This window comes from Parus major, chromosome 2 (assembly GCF_001522545.3).
Source record: "Parus major isolate Abel chromosome 2, Parus_major1.1, whole genome shotgun sequence".
NCBI classification, from domain to species: Eukaryota; Metazoa; Chordata; class Aves; order Passeriformes; family Paridae; genus Parus; species Parus major.
This window is the reverse complement of record NC_031769.1, coordinates 132,719,265-132,736,796: the sequence shown is the minus strand read 5'-3', so window position 1 is coordinate 132,736,796 and position 17,532 is coordinate 132,719,265. Positions and strand designations below refer to the sequence as shown.

General features: G+C 40.1%; 1 protein-coding gene across 8 annotated transcripts in view; it reads right to left on the bottom strand.

The window, feature by feature from the left end:
- Positions 1-17,532, bottom strand: part of OXR1 (oxidation resistance 1) — a 257,813-nt gene that overhangs the window by 66,073 nt on the left and 174,208 nt on the right. For 2 of the 8 annotated variants that reach the window (XM_015617468.2, XM_033512418.1), the window contains exon 1: positions 7,221-7,389. The exons of the other annotated variants lie outside the window; for them this stretch is intronic. In XM_015617468.2, coding sequence (XP_015472954.1) covers positions 7,221-7,374 — 154 coding nt within the window. In that variant the 5' untranslated portion in view covers positions 7,375-7,389. Of the gene's footprint in view, positions 1-7,220; positions 7,390-17,532 lie in introns of those variants that run through there. 8 annotated transcript variants of the gene reach the window in all.

Below are 17,532 nucleotides of genomic sequence, written 5' to 3'. Positions count from 1 at the left end.
CCATAAGACCTGGTGACCTGACTTCTTAACAGCAGGGACTACATTTCAGTCAGCAACTGTCTCATTAACCCTTCTCCCCCTCTTGCAGTTAGATATGCTTACAATAATTACAGGAATATTATTTTCAGTTATCTTCCAATGTCTTAGGCACCAGAAACAGAGGCTCTAACAGTAGCCTACAAGATACTTGTAGTCTGCAGCTTTTTTAGCCAAAATAATAGGTTTCCAGACGAAGGCAATATCAATGTCTCCTTTAGTCTCTTCTTGCTAAGCAACTGCTATTTATTCTGTGATTCAGTCCTTCCAAGTCATGCTCTCAAAACTCTTGATCCTTATCAATTCTCTTCACATGATGCTTTTGTTCACATTTTTCTCAAGCAAACCCCCAAGCTCAATGAATCTTAAACCTTGCTAATGTTGCATTATCACTTCAAACACATCAAAGTAGCTTTTTCCTGCAACATAGATACAGCATCAATCCAAGTTCATTTTGTGATCCCCTAACACACAACATTGTCCTAGCCAGTCAGATGCATAGCATGTAGGCAGAAATAATTAAATTTATGATTTCAGGGATAAAAACAATCAAAGGGAAACAAACTTAGGACACTTCTCCAAATGGCTAGGAGACAAAGTCAGCTCTGTGCATGACACTCCTGGTATGTGCATCACATGGGCTTTCTTCTAAAATAAGATTTCACATTCAAAGTAAACAGAAATACTTTAGCAAATTTTCAGATTATGCCACATTATGTGTTAACCAACATTAAGCTTCCCTTCCTGCTCCACTTGCAATATACATGTATACACTTTAATACACGTATACAAGTTTTGGGTAGAAACTACCCACAACTCCAATCTCCACCTTCTATACAATCTCTCTGCAGTCCAAATACATCTTTTAAAGGAATCTTGCAAAAATCTTGTCTGCACTATTGATACAGCAAGTCAACTTTTCCTATAAAAACTCTCCACCTCTTTCAGATATTTAAGCCCATTTAGTTGTACACACTCAAGCCTACAAAATACCACATCAGGAGTTTGACCATCCAGCAGCAGTATCAAGTTACATCCTTCCAAATCTTCCAAGAATTTACACTTTGCTTTATCACACTTAAGCCCATGATACCTATACTTTCTGAGAGTTCAAAGTTAGCTTATCCTGCTGACTTGTACACTACAACTGCTCTGTTCACATGCAAAGGGACCTATTGTGGATGTGGAGTCATTCACAAAGCTTCAGCAAGCATCTCACTGTACAAGTTTCTTGCATTAGGTTTGCAGATAAACTGGGGGGGACCAGTCAACATAAATGATGGCAGGGCTGCCGTTCAGCAGGACCTGGACAGGCTGGGGCGCAAGCTGAAAGGAACCTTCTGGAATTCACTAGGAAAAGAGTCTTCTGCACAGGAAGGACTCATGGCACTGCTCAGCCAAGGAGCAGCTCTGCTGAAAAAAATATCCCAAGGGTCTTGGTAGGTAGAAGACAAAACAGGAGCCAGAAGCTCCTTTTGATGACCTGGAAACAAGGGGGCCAACAGCATCCTCAGCTGTATTACTGTGAGCACTGAGAACACCCATTATCTTTCCACTCTGACTGCTTTTGGAATACTGGCTCTAGTGACCCTGTCCCCATTCAATACAAGGAAGACACAGATAAACAAAACTACTTCAGTGAAGGGACACCAAGGTAGTCAGGGACTGTGAGAAGAGGTCAGGAAAACAGAGCCTCTCCAGTCTGAAGCAGAGGTGGTTTTGAAGGACTATAACAGCTTTCCCAGAGGCATCAAGATGACAGAGCCAGTCTCTTCAGTGACATATAGAAGGAGAACAAAACGTAACAGACAAAGAAGAAACAAAAGCTCTTCTGAGTAGACAGAAGGCAAAAAAACCAACCTATTTGACCAGTGCAGCTATGCAGTTTCCTTCTCTGGAAATTTCCAAACCAGAATAAAGCACAGAGAAACCTAGCCTCAAGTTGTCATCTTCCCTACTCTAGCAGGGCTAAACAATATTACTTACAATTTGAGTTATCTGCAATTAAGTTTCCTTCCATTTTTCTGGCAGGCAATACAGATACATACGGCCACCCCACCAAACCAAGACAGAGGGAGATTTACACACATAACACAAGGTGGGTTGCTTACCGATGAAAACTATTATTCATACATGTAGTCACCTGAAATGCTGCCATGAGTGTGCAGGTTCTCAATGTAATGTCACCTTCTAAACTGTTGCAATGTTAGAAATGGAAAATCACCAGAAAAATTAAGATAAAAACACAACCAACATGACACATTAAAACAAAAATGCAATACAGTCAAAGGATACCAGAAAAAAAAAATTAGTTTCAGTCATTTGCTAGATTAGTTTATAACTAAACTTCAGTTAAACATTTGATACATCAGAATCCTGCTGAAAAGCAAAATCTGAGTAAAGAATTGTGAAATATGTAAAAAAAAAATCAGTAAAGAGGTGAGAGAAATAGAAATCAGGAGAATGGAGTGGTATATTAATGAGATTCCAATGGAGAAGTTTTTAACACAGTTAAACTGCACATCAGCAGAAAAACTCAAAGGGACAATCTTTTGTTTACCTAGCAAAGGCTAGGTAAAAGAAAACACAATGGATTCTGAAGTTCCAAAGCTTGGAGGAATAAAAGCAAAGAAAGATGCAATAGTACAAAGCAGAACCTGAAGTAAGAGATCATTTAACATCACATGCACCAAGGGAATACTCAAGAAATCCTGTACACTAGTAGCACAGAAGTCTGAAGAAGAGCTTGTGCATACATTAACATATCACAAGATGACTGAGTCACCAGCCTGATACATTCCAAGATCACATTTGCTTCTTATGCCTGCACCAACTGAATTATTTTCAGACATGAAAGCGAAGCATTAGCGTCTTTGTAAAGGGTGTTGGTACATTTCATATGTGCTTCATCCGGAACAGTGTGTACAAGAAAACTCACAGAAGCGCGTCTCCCCAGTTAGAATCCTCTTTCCTACTTTATCATACACCTGGTAATTTCTTAAAAATGAGGTACTGAATAAAGATGGAAGGAGAAGATAACCTGCCTTATTCTTACATTTGCTTTATTCTAAGACAGATTTTTAGAAAGAAAGATACTAACTTTTACAGCAGGACTTGAGAAATGTATTATAAGTTGGCACTGCACATTCTAATGTATTGCTTCTACCTTGCCTATAGTACAGAGGACTGACAAGCGACACAGTTTACTGGATATACTGTGTATGGTAACCTTACCAATCAAGACTCCAAAGCTGGTATGAAAGAAATGTAAATAAGCCCACAGGCCACATGGTTCAGAACTGAACAATCAAGTTGAACCTGAGGGAGAAAAACAACAACAACAAAAGTTTCAATAGAAGGCAGCAAGATGACTTCCCTGACAGACTGGTTGAGAGAAGTCTCTGAATCACTGGTTTTTATTTAGCTTCTGTATTTAATGAGAGACACTGCAGTAAGTCAGCACTACCTGTGCAGTGTACCTTCTCCCTCCATGAAATGACCACAGAGAGAAATGAGGTGAAAATATCTCGAACGGAAGAAGCATAAGACTCCATGTATGGTAGTATATCCTCATAGAATCAAAGGGTTATCCAGAAGAGAAGCCTCTTGAATGCATTTACTCCAGCCTCCAGTTTGAAGTAGAATTATTGTCATCATCAAATTGGGGCAGTTTAAAGCTGTCCCAGTGATGGACCACTCTGTGTGAAGCTTTTTTTCTGCTGTCCAATTTGAACCTCCTAAGCTAAAACTTATGGCTGCTGCTCCTCCTTGATCTCTTAGCACTGAGAAGAGCGTGTCCCTCTAGGTAGATGTAGGTCATAACTAGATTTCCTCTAAGTTGCCTTGGTCTCCCTCTGCATCACTAAAGGCCAGCTCCCTCTAGCCCTCCTCAGAGATCATATGCAATGGCTGGACCCTCTGTAGTTCCTGAGCAGCTCTCCTTAACAGTGGTACACAAAACCAAAGAGCACATTCAATGTAGAGCCTCAGCAGTGTGACAAAAAAATAAAACCATGTCCCTCACTGCTGGTCACACTCTCCTTACACAGCAAAGCAAACAGCAGACTGAACTATGGGATGTGCTGTTGGCTCAGTTAAGTAAAAGGTTTGTATAGATGAGACTCAAATTAAACTGAACATTCAAGTTAATTCTGCAGAAAAAGATAATTCTTAATCACACATTCCCTAAAGCCTTGAATTGAGTCTTAAAGCAACTAAAACCACATGCAACTTCAGTGTGCTAACACCTACAGTACGTAACAGTAATCAAGAAAATGACACTGTTCTAGCTAAAGTTTCTAGGTAAATCTAGGCTTGAATACATATATATTAGCTCTTCCTATAAATTATCAATAGATTTTATTTAGAAGTTATATTTCAAACCTTACAGGCGTTTCTAAAAAAAGAGTAACTTTGATATTGAGAGTCTCTTTAGTAAAGCCAGATGCTTTCTCTTGACTTTCTGATTATATTTGCATTTTTATTCTCCATCACAACCATTAAAAGACATAAAATCTTTATGGTTTTTTTCACTGACTAGGCTGCTGACACAAACAGTGTAAACCGGATAAACAGGTTTACAGCCTCCTATGGCACTACTCAGTCTTCCAGCATGCCCTTCCTCCCTCTTAAGAAATACTATAGACTGTTCTGCATGTATCCAAAGAAGTGATTTAAAGCACAACATTTGAATAGCCTTGCCTCCCTGAAGTTAGGAACCTGACAGAAAAGCTGTTCAACTGTTCAAAAAAACAAGCATGAAAACAGTAAAGGTAAAATTATTAGTATTAGATAAAATAAATTTAAATACTTCATTGTAGAAGTTAATATTGTTTTTTGTTTCAAAGTTGAAACATGGGTTTAAGGAACTTATGAAGTGCTATTCTCTTAACAATATACAGTCACAAATGAACCATGCAAAAAAAACCCAACTAAAAAAAAATAAAAAATACTGAAACCCCTAAGAGGGGAAGAAAAACTACAGTAATAACTAGGCCTGGATCCAGAACACTCCAGAGACTAAGCATTTGGAGCATTTCAAATCTGCCATTAAGCCTTAAGCTAATGCCAGGGGACCCATCTCTAATTAAAACAGAGGTTTGATTGCAAATGAAGCATTGTAATCATTGTTACAGCTTCCACAGTACCCATTACCAGGGCACAGGTGGTTTGTGAAAGCCTGGAAAATGCTTGACAGAAGAATTCTATGGTCAAAAGAATTTGTTTCTGCCCCAGAATGATAGAAACCCTGTAAAGGGGAAGGCAGCCTGGGAGAGCCAAAGTCTACTTGCCTTGCACAGTATGCCTTGTTGAGTTGAGGAAAAAGGCACAATAAAGTCCATATATGCAGAAACTCACACTGCATCTTAGAACCTGTCCTTAACACAAATTTGAAGCATTATGTTATGAAAGCATCTGAAAAAATAAATTTTCTGCTCAAAGCTAGAGGGAAAAAAACCCCAGAACATCACAATGCAGTCTAAGTTAATGCTTTCTCTCAGAAGAAGGGGAAAAATAGAGCCTTTCCCTCCAAGAAATCCAATGTATCTCAATGTATCACAGGAGATGCTTTATACTAACAGCTGATCATAAGAACTTGTAAAGAGATTAAAAGACCAGAAGACACTAAAGCATTTTACTGCCAATTTGGTTCCACAAGAGTGTAAGTAATCTCTGTCAAAAAGTCCTTAACTGTTTGCAGAGGCCTTATTCAAGGTACTTCATTTAACCACTGAAAAACAAGTTACTGTCTCCTTCTCTCCAGATGTATGTTGCAGGGAGGGATATGAAATAAATAGAGTGGCACTATAAATATAGCCAGTTACCAATTATCCTTGCTGTGCAAGAAATGTGACCCAATGCACACAAGGAAACACCATCTACATCTGAGTGGATGCATGGGCATTCCTATTACCTTCCTTACTACACTGAGTAGCAGACCTAATTTCCCTTCAAGGAAAACAACTATGTTACTCTTCCAAAATAACCTACAGTAACAAAGACACTTAACCCGTTTTAGTATTTCATTTCAGTGGAGAGCTGACTTCAACCTCACCTAGAGACTATAACAAACATTCATTCATCCACTTTACACAGAGCCTCTCAAAATAGGGAAAAATATGAAAATATTTACTATTCATTGTATACTCCTCTTTATTACAAAGCACTTTCACAAACTTAACTTCACATGCCTTTTTCCTTCCAAGCAATCATTAGATGATACTGCTCTTACTAGTTATGTCATGATATGATTTAACTCCTAATCACTAGCATTACTTCTCTAGAGTTCTCACTGTGTGCTCCCCTTCCGCATAAACAAGTGTGTGAGCATTTACTGACAACCCTCCAGTTTTCATGGTATTTCTTGCCAATATAAGTGCTAACTTATATCTTACAACTTACATACTTATAACAAGTATCAGACAGATACTTACAATACCTATACCAACAGCATTATCAAGAAAAGGCGAGACAACAGCAGCCCTCTTACTCCCAGGCACAGGACAAGGAGTCACCTGCTACTGTCTCCTGACTGACCTGTTCGGCCACTGAGCGGCAGAGGTACTTCTGCCCTTAGCATCACCGAGCCTACCTCCCAGTAACGCTGCCTGCTCCTCAGGAGCGCCTGAGAGGCAGAAACAACCTCGTACACAAAGGGCATCTCAAATCGAGGAGCTTGTGCTCCAGGCGCTTTCCTACACCCTGGTCTGCAAAAATACCGGGAGGGGGAAGTTAGTAAAGGAAGTGTAGGAATTGTGCCACGGAAATCAGGAAGAAGTTCAGTCGGTTTTCTGCTGTTAGACGCACCCCTGGTGCAACCGCTCCGTGGCGCGGGCGGTGCCCAGTCCCGGCCCATGTGCCGGCCCTTCCCCGCCCGCCCTGCGCCCCCTTCCCCCTCTCGCCCTCTCCCGACTGCCGCTCGGAGCCGCCCCGGGAGCGGGGCACCAGCCGCTGGCGGTCTCCCTGACCGGCTCGGCTGCGAGCCCGGGACACGGCGGGGCCGCTCCCGCCTGAGAAGGGACCCTCTTCCTCTGCTGCTCCCGCTCGCTCTCGCTTCCCCCCGAAGCTCGCGCACTCCACGAAGGCTCGGAAGAGGCTCGGAGCCGAGCCCGCTGCCCGGGGAGCCCAGGCCGCCCGTTACCCCCCGGCCGGCCCCGCGCCCTCGGCCCCATCCCCAGCGGTACCTGGCAGTCGCTTGGCGGGGCCCGGCTCCCCGCGGCTCCGGCCATCCTGGCAGCGGCCGTGACGGAGGCCGCCGGGCACGGCACCCCAGAGGCGGCTGGCGGTGCCGCGGAGCAGGCGGCCGCCCTTGCCGGTGAGGGCGGTCAGCGAGTCCATGGCGGCGCTACCGACCGGGGGGCGCCATGGCCGGGCCGGGACCCGCGCGTCGCCGGCCCGCGCCGCAACTTGGGCAAACTTTGGGGTGGCCCCGCCCCCTTTTAAAGGGACCGCGCCGCCGCCGCGGGCAGGAGCGGGGACAGCCGGCGGGCGCTCTGTCACCGCGACACCCCGGACACCCCGGACACCGCTTCCTTCTGGCCCCGGACAGGTGCACGGCCACCTGTACAGCTTTATGGACTCACCACGGCTCGGGGAGTCGGTTACGTTTCGTGGAAGCTCGGTGCTTTACAACCATGTGCTGCAACGCTTTCTATGAACTTTCAGCTTTCCTATCTCAGCATTCCCACACGTGAAAATCTGGCCAATCTCTTACTTTTAAATCTTTTTACAGTCGCGGATACGAAGATGTTTTCCCACTGTAAGTGTAAAACAGCCGCGACACTGTGTGGTTTTGCTGTTCTGTTCCTGACCCTTCCGTCTGTCCGAGTGTCCCTGCCGCGGGATGCCAGCATCCCTGCCTGTACCAGCCAGCCGTGTCCCGGTGCTCTCCTTGGAGTGTTTGCAACAGCCATACCCGGCTCAACCTTTCAACCGACTAGGTCACTTTTCCAGCAAAACTTACTAGGTATACACTTTTTCCTTTATTTTTTGAAAAAGACATTTGATTTGTGGTATTCATTTGTACCTTTGCATTCTTCATCCCCATAATTCCTGGAACTTTTCAAGTATTGAAAAAATAAAATTAATTGAAACACGATCCAACAGTTTCACAGAAATAGAAATACCATTGAATCTCATTATTAAGATCTGCCTTACAACGCCTTCTGCACTTATTGAGGCTGAAATAGCTATATAATGATATTTATACCTGTGCCATAAACCTTGAGAACGCAGAACTATTAGCTACGGTGCTTATATTCTAATATGAATGATACAATTATATGTTGCATCTAGCTGCAAATGAAAGAATTGTTTAATAAAAAAAGCTCTTGTTGGGCCAAATCTATTGTGTACGTGCAGAACAGTTGAACAAAGTGCTGAGCTATTTCAACTACTATTCACTTGTAGCAGCTGCTCAATTAAATCAGAGTTTAACATCAGCATTTTAGAGTGCTGATTTCTGAGGATTACTTGATTTAAACAGTACACTCAAATCAACCTTTCTACTACTTAAATCAGTTCTTGCTCAGGAGATAATGATGTTCAAGACTTTTTCAGATAAAATCTTTCACTGAAAGAAAATTTTGACAGAATTAGCTCCTCCTTTCTTTCCCCAGGATCTGCCAGTAGAAGTGCATGAGTAATCTGTCTGTTCCAAGACTACTGAATCAATCTGGAACTGTAGAGTCACTGCATGGTCTAAGTACCACTAGATGTTTAGAATATAGAGTTCTGCCAACCAGTTATGTCTTGCCCTAAGCAGTGTAATTACTTTTCATTTATGACAGGGTTTCTGCCATGAAATTTTTATGATTGGTCTTTTGCCCAGCTGATTCTATTTTAGATAAAATCTATTACATCTTTGCATGAGAAATGAGTTTATAAACATGGTGATCAACACATTTGAAACTTCCAGGTCAGTTGCCCAGCAGTATTCTGGGCACATACACACCTCTGCTATTGTATTGATTGCATGTAGTTTTTCTGTGGTTTGAAACAAACCTTTTGGTTTGGTTTTTTTTCTCTTTCAGATTTGTATTTATAGAACCATAAAATTGTTTAGGTTGGAAAAGACCCTTTAGATCATCAAGCCCAAGTGTTGACCCAGCACTGCCAAGTCCACTGCGTCCAATGTAACACCATGTCCCTAAGTGCTGCACCCTCTAGGGATGATAACTCTACCACTTCCATAGGCAGCCTGTTCCAAGGCTTGACAACCCTTTTGATGAGGAAATTTTTCCTAACATCCAATCTAAACTTCCCCTGGTGCAGCTTGAGGCACTGTTTTTTCATTATGTTACAGTAATAGAGTCTATGAATTCAGATTCAGACAGCATTTTGACAAAGTATTCAAGGTAAATGTTTGATAATTATGAATTTATTTTAGTTGCTTTTACCGGCTTTCCTCACAAATAATCTAACTGAACTATATAAACACTACTACTTACTGCAATCTGTTTTCCATAGTATTGAAAATCATTGTCTATACTCAAAAGCAGCCATTTAGCAATGTTTTCACTTAGCAAGGAGAAATTCTTCAGTTAAACTGTTTTAACTATGAAATCAAGATTTAGGTATCAGTGCTCAGAAAAGTAACAGTACTCTTTAAGATATGTGACACTCCTAAACTACTGATAAAATTTCAAGGCATTACTGTTATACAATGATTAATATTACACTCTTATTAGACTGTGAAGAATATGGTCAGAGCTATACTACTTGCCATCCAGAGGGACTTTGATAAGTGGGCCCATGCAAAATTCTTGAAGTTCAACAGATCAATTATGAGGTCCTGTCCCTGGGTCAGGGTAACCCCAAGCACAAAACCAGGCTGAGCAGAGAGAAGCACTGGTGAGAAGGACGTGGTGGGTAGCTGGCTGATGGGAGGCTCAGCACGACCTGGCAATGCACATTTGCAGCCCAGAAAGCCAACTGCATCCTGGGCTGCATCAAGAGAAGTGGACCAGCTGGTCGAGGGAGGGGATTCTCCCCATCTATTGTGCTTTCCCACCTGGAGCACTGCATTCAGCTCTGGGGCCCCCAACACAAGAAGGATGGGGACCTGTTTGAACCAGTCCATAGGAGAGCCACAAAGATGATCTGAGGTCTGAAGCACCTGTTCTATAAAAATAGAGTGGGTTGAGGTACAGTCTAGAGAAGAAGAAGCTTCAGGAAACCTTAAAGCACCTTCCACTACCTCCAGGGGACCTACAAGTGTGTTGGAGAGGGAATTTTTACAAGGAGTAATGGCTTTAAAAAGGTCAGGTTTATATATTAGGAAGAATTTTTTTATGTGAGTGGTGAGGCACTGAATCAGGTTGCCCAGAGACATTGTGGATGCCTCATCCCTGGAAATATTCCAATCCAGGGTGAACAGAGATTTGAGCAATGTAGTGTAGTGGAAGGTGTCTCTGTCCATGACGGGGGGTTTGGAATTAGATTATCTTTAAGAACCCTTCCATCCCAAACCATTCTATGATACTTCAGTAGCTATCATCAACACAAATATCCAGTAGTATGGGCTTTAAGATGCTGTTTCAACTTGGTTATGCCTTAGTGGTACCACACCTGTGCTAACAAGATTTCTAACAAAGATCTCTGCTCTGAAAACTGACCAGACTCAATACTGTATCATTTTAAAAATCTAACGTACTGGTACTTAATATTGTAGCCTATATTTCCATCCAAAAAGCTTTGCAGCATTTCTTTTTAATTGGTAGGAGCAACATGAACACTCTGTACATAAGCAATGTGTGTCCCTTTTGCTGTAAAGCTAAACCAAATATAAATGAATTCTACAATGTTTATAATTTTTTACACTTATCTTGATATTAAACACCTTTACAGATCATTCTACCTTTCTGTCCTCAAAATGTCTGAAAACAGCCAAGATTTGGCTGAGGAGGACTAATTAATCTGTGTTTGATCTCTGAATGTGCAACAAATATCTCTTCTGTGTTTATCTTCTGGCCTGTGATATCAGTGGAGAAAAGAGTGTCTCTGTAACTCAGCCACTTAAAACTGTCCCTCCAAAAAAAGGAACTGGTCCTACCTGCCTTTAATTGCTTGTTTCTGTTCCCATGCTACAAGTGTAAGCACAAGGATTCATTTGGCGGGTGAATGAACTGTTTTGTAAAGCTGATTGATTCAAAAGTACATTTTAGTTTAGTAAAAACTAACAAAACCTTTTTTGTTAATTTGTTATTATTTTGTTTTGATGTAACTATTATCCTGTTATTATCCAGATCTGTTTGAGTTGTGTGTAACACAACTGTAGCAGCACAAGTTGCAAAACAACAGATGAGTCTAAGCGGTTGGGAGATCAGAAAGGGAGGGAGGTAGAGAGAGAGGAAGTTTCATGCCAACCTCTGTGTCTTCAGTGCCAGTGTATATTAGCTCAAAATGAGAAGTCAGACTGTGCCACAAATGCCTTCATATTGGTATTATGTTCAAACCCACAGCTACAGAAGTGTCTGGCAGAATATGTCTGCATTTATGATGTAATATTTAATAACACCTTATGCTAATCTATTGCACAACCTGGTCTTGTAGCTAGATCTCCAAATCCTAAACCAGAGCAGGTACAGAGCTGATTGAGCTGCATCCTAAAAGATGAGAAAGAGAGCAGGGATCCATTTTAGCTAGATAGAAAAGGACACAAGGGGGTAAGAGTATTTCCAAAGTCTGAACATATAGTTATGTATAAAAATATTTCATAGGAGAAAAAAAAAGATAAAAACATAGCAAGTGGTAGTGATACAGTTTCTTCAGATTTATTGCTTGTGAAAATAAGTGCAAATTGTAGGAACTAATCCAACAAAATGCCAGCAGATACTGTTCAACTTCCTTAGGGCTGGGCCAGTTCACACTCCTGGTGTACAGGATGTGTGTATATACATGCAATATGTCTTGTCAAATTCACAGTGCGACCAAGCTGCAGGCAAAAGCGCACCAGGCACTAACGCAAATCCCTCACTCTGTTTTGTGAGGAAGGAGGTTTGTACATGCTTTCCGAGGTGACAGTCCTGGTGTCAGTCATTTGGCAATTAGTCAGTGTTCATTTGTATATAAACAACCTCTAGGGAAGTATGTAACTCTGGCAGCTTGAACCAAATGCCCCATTTAAGCTCCCTTAGTCATTCTGGAGGCACTGACTCTCATGCAGTGCTATGAGGATGCTGCATGCCTTTGTTAACTATTCTAAACTACCACCTCTGGTCATGACACTACCATTTGTGTGGCTGCAAAACCCATAATTGAAAAAAATATTAATTTGAATTAGAGCTTCTTAAAAGCCTAACTTCTTTCTTAATTTTTAATGAAACCTATTTTTAGTAATGTAAAATAATTCAGGATTTGTTTTGTTTTTTGTTTCCTTGTGAAAAAGGTAAACTCTTAAGACACAGAAAAACATACTGCACTCTGTTTCCAGTGCTGCTTCAGTAAAAATTAAACAGAATGCAGAATGCACACACAGTCCCTGAAGGAGGGACCAGAATTCAGGAATGCAGAACTCCCACATTCTCAGGCCTATTTCCCTAGGAACAAACTAATTTGAATGAGGAAGCATGGAAGTACACAGTTCTAGAAGCACAAACATTTGCACAGATCTGTTTTTGTGATTAAGAATTTTCAAATTATTCCAAAGGGAAATTCAGTGTCAGTATAAATTTGGGAGAAGTTGAAAAGAGATAACCAGTAGGTGACACTAAGTTAATGGTTGTGTTTGAAAAGGTTCTTCACAGAGAACTGTGGGCTAGGTGTGGCTGTTCATAAGGTTTCACAGTACCACATCCTCTTTTCAGATTAGGCACTCAACAAGAAAGAAACTCCTGTCTGTACACTAGCTTCAGAAATGGCAAACTTGGAATTTCAGACTTCGGCAGGTAGGGATATAATTCTGATTTTACTAACCAGCTCCCTATTGAATTGAAATGGTATGGGGCCCTTCTCTACCTTGACCACTGTTGCTGTTCACTGTTCAGCAGAAAATGTCACTCTGAAGGGACAAGACAGAATAAACATGGGTAACAAGGTAATTTGGCAGTCCCTGATACTGCTCTGGGATACTTCAGGTGTAGGTTATTTTTTGTTTACAATTACTCTTGAAATTACACTGAAAAAGACAGGAAGCCATAACAGCATCTCTTTAAGGAGAGTTGTTTTCTTAGCAGAAAACTGAACGAAACGCCTGCTGTCTTAATATTTCAAATATGGCTCAATAAACCTTTAATTTCATAAGAAGCTCTATAAAATACAGGTACCACACCTAGATATGAGGTTTCTCTAGGCTGAGGAGAACATTTGGACCTTAGGCATCTCAGCTTACCCCTACAATATATTTTAGCATCAAAAGATGCACTGCTCCTTATGTTTAAGTTTATAATAGCTAAGTACTGTGACATTCACTGTGTGATTTTGTCTTCCTACCAAGAAATTGAATACATAAATATTATGATTTTGTTTGTTTGTTTGGTATCTAATTTAATCCAAGAGAGGCTATTTATAATTAGGACAGTCCAACAAGTCCATTTCACTTTTAATTACAAAGCAATTTTTGCTTTTCTAAAAAGAACTAAAATTAAAAAATCTTCATACAATAATTTAAATTCAGATAGTAAAGATAGAAACACCATGCAAATAAAATGTCCAATCAAATCTGGGGCATTACTGGGACACATATATGAAAAATGTTAATTAATTCACAAGTATCCTGTACAAGCATATTACAGGAATGAATATTAAGCATATGAAACCCAGCAGAAGTGAGTATAAATTAAGAGTATTTTCCTCTACTTAACCTCATCTTGCAAAATGATTTTATCAGATTTCAAAAACATGCCACAATTTTTTTACACTTTTGGATACTGTACCCAGTTTCAGCTTCATATGGTCTGAATTTTTAGGGATTCAGATAAATAACAAACTTTGTTGCCTGCAGTTACCCAGTTTCTCTGCAAAATTATCACAATCACCATCCAATTTATATTTATGCTTTTTTTTTTCTACAAAACAGCTAAAGAATTAGCATTACATAAATGAGTACTCTAAGACTAAGTATGTATTTTTCTTATTTTTCCAAAGTATACTTATGCTTGGATGTTAAAATCATCCATTCTGCAATAACATGTCAACATCTGTTAGAATATCAGTGATATCAACATGGAAGTTTTCAAATATAGCCTTGAGGGCAAATGCACATCATATGGAGACTTCTCCATATTTCTGGCAGAACTTTAGTTTCAGCTGCAATTACACAGCTCTTTATACAGACTACCTTATCAAATAAACATGACATGACCTCCAGGTCTTCAGTTTGTATTTATCTGGTCAGTAGTGGCTTATTATAAACAAAACATTCTGTTCTTTCAGGGAGTTGTATGAAATTGAGTTTGGGTCCCAGGGGGCATGAATGCACGTTCATAGAGACACCCATGCAGTTTAAGGGTGTTCACTAGTTATGGCATTTGTTGAACAGAGTCAGTTTTCAGTAGACACATCTTCTGTCTTTGTGTCATCAACTCACCCATATTTTTTTTTCCTTCTTTCATTATGTGTTTTACAACTGGAAACTGGAAAACACCGACAGTATAATTGATGACTCCATGGTATTTACTAGCTAATCTCATCCTCCACAGAGGCATGAATTATGCAAATGATAAATAATTGCTTATGAAAGGTGTTCAGAAAATTGATTATTCATCAGATATTTGAATCATAAGCAAACACTATTGACTTAATTCTTTTTTTTTCCCTTTTTGCCATATACGTGTAACTATTTTTTTTCCTTAACACTCACTAAATGCTTATCAAGTTGTTAATGCACTGTATTCCTGTAAGGAGGTTGCTTGTACTTGCTCAGAAACAATAGAGCCAGATTCCAATTCACTTTTTATCTCGACTGACTGGTTCATGATAAAATAGAATATCCTTTTGGTAGGACACAGTCATAAAAGTTCAGTCTGGTTCTGTACCATTTCTGAAGACTAAGCAATTGTAGCACAACTCAGATTTAAACTAAAGGCTTGATTCAGAGCATTAACATGAAAAATGTTTTGTTATCAATATCTTACCACCTCATGACTCATGTTCATAGGATTCCTCATGTTCATAGAATTCCTCATGTTCATAGGAAAAGCCACATGCTTTAAAAATCCATAGTCCATCTTGGGGTTTTAACATTAATAATATTCAAATTAATAATGTCTTTAAAGTGATATAATGAACTGGTTCTGTCTGCTTGAAGAAATAATCAGCTGCTTGTCACTCTCATTATGTTTGGTTGGCACCAAATCAGTTTCCAATTCAGAAAACATTGCTTTTAGTCATAGGTTATGTGTGTTCATTGCAACCTCTTGATCTGAAGATATCTAAGATGCAAGATCCTTTCAATTCACTACAATAAAATTATTCTTCTCAGACACCTGGAAAATACAGACTTAAGAACAGTAATAAGCAGTCAGTTCTATGTAGAAATGCCATCTAAAGTACAGTGATATTTCCTAAATAAACGGGTCCAAAATATAGTCAGAATATATCTTAAACCAGAATAAGGCTAATGGCAACATCTAATCCATTTCATTGCAATTTTTTTATTCTAATAAGAATTACTGATTTTCTCTTTTACTTGCTCCTGCTTAGGCAGTGCATTCTAGGATTAAGGATTAGTTAAAAAAAGACTGAATTCTGTTCCAGTCTTTGCTACCTGATTTTTTGTGGTTGTTTCCCTTAAGTAAAGTATGCATATGAAAACCTGTGGTACATACCTTTTCCTGAGCCACCTAAATTTGTGCAGGACATTCCTGAAATTTTCTTTTGAATGAAAACCCAGAAGTATGTTGATCTTACTAGGAGGAAGTTCTGCTTTTTCTTTCTTGTTAAATCTTGCTTCTTAAGGAACATCTGGTGTCTCTCCCCTCCCCCACTGGCACCACATCACGAGCATATGCCTGATTCATTTGCTCCCATAATATCATGTAGAAAACTTGTGGATGGTTATTCACTCTGTCCTTTTGGGGATAATTACTACAATTTATCCTCAAAAATCCAGTCCATTGCTTCTAGCTAGCTAAATCATTTGAAGGCTGTCCATTATTGTATTATCTCTGAATTAAGAAAGTTTACCCTTTATACAGTAGTTTTTTTCCTCTGAGATTTCCTATCTTAACTCCTGCAATTCTCCCACATTTTATTATCTTGGCTTTGATTACTGTCACAATTTCCCCTGAAATGATTTGCAGTGTGCTGTCTCTCTTGTGCTCAGCCTCATTTAGCTGCAAGACTGTACACACCATTGAGAACCTATGCACATACACAGCTTTACAGATCCTTCTCCCCTCTTAGTAATTTTTTTCTATTTGTTTAGATGGGATCTTATGTAGGCTTCATTTAAAATTACTAAAGGCATGTCTTGCCATTTTTCTTGTATTTCATCTGAGGATGAAATATTGTGAACATATATTGTGTACAAAATCTCAAAAGAACAGTTCTTTTCATAGGTAATTAATGGTTTTCTGTCAAGGTTTTTTGCACCAGTGCTTCAGGATCAAGACTCGGAATTTGTAAGTGATTTGACTGACAGGGGTTAAAGGTGAAGCACTAGTGACATGCTTTTTACCAAGGAAATAGACTGTTGTATTTCTCAGAAGTAAAAAGCATATTTCTTCCAACTACAGGTCCTAATATTAATAAATAATGCTATGTTGGAAATACATACAGCACACTAGTTTAGTCAAAAACCTTAGTAAGGTTAGCAAACCTCAGTGAGAAGGGAAAAATAACTATTGTCTAGCCTTGATCCACTTTTGTATGAAATACAAAGGAAAAATTCAGTTATTTGAATTGGAGCTTGCCTCTTGAGTTCCTACTAATCTGTTGTTAAGTTCTGCCTTGGGTATGGCTCATATCTCAGTGTGATTGAAGAAGACTCCAAGGCTGCTCCAGCAAACGTGCTCTGGAGCTGGCACAAGTGGAAATGTCCAGGTGTCAGGCAGCAGAGCGTGCCAGAGGTGGTGCTGGCACTGGATGGCAGGAGGGATGACTCCTGCGCGGGGTGCGGCCAGGTGGGTGAGCTGCTCAGATGGGTGGCAGAGATAAAGAGGGGGTACAAAGGTTAATATCTTAACCAGAGGAATATCCCTCTGGCCAGTTTAGGTCAGCTGCCCTGTGGTCCCTCCCAGTTTTTGTGCACCTCCCCACTGGTGGAGCATGAGATAGTGAAAAGTCCTTGACTCAGAGTAAGCGCTGTTCAGCAACAACCAAAACATCAGTGTGTTATCAACAATATTCTCATACCGAATCCAAAACACAGCACAGCTACTAAGAAGAAAATGAGCTCTGTCCTATCTGAATCTGGGACAGGATCACTAAAGCAATTCTGAAAAAACCCAGAACTGCAACCTTTTAATACTTTTGATTTATTTTATATCCTCAGTAACTTTCCTTCTTGTTTTGTTTTTTTTTGCATAGAAAGCTTTGATGGTTTCTGTGGTATTA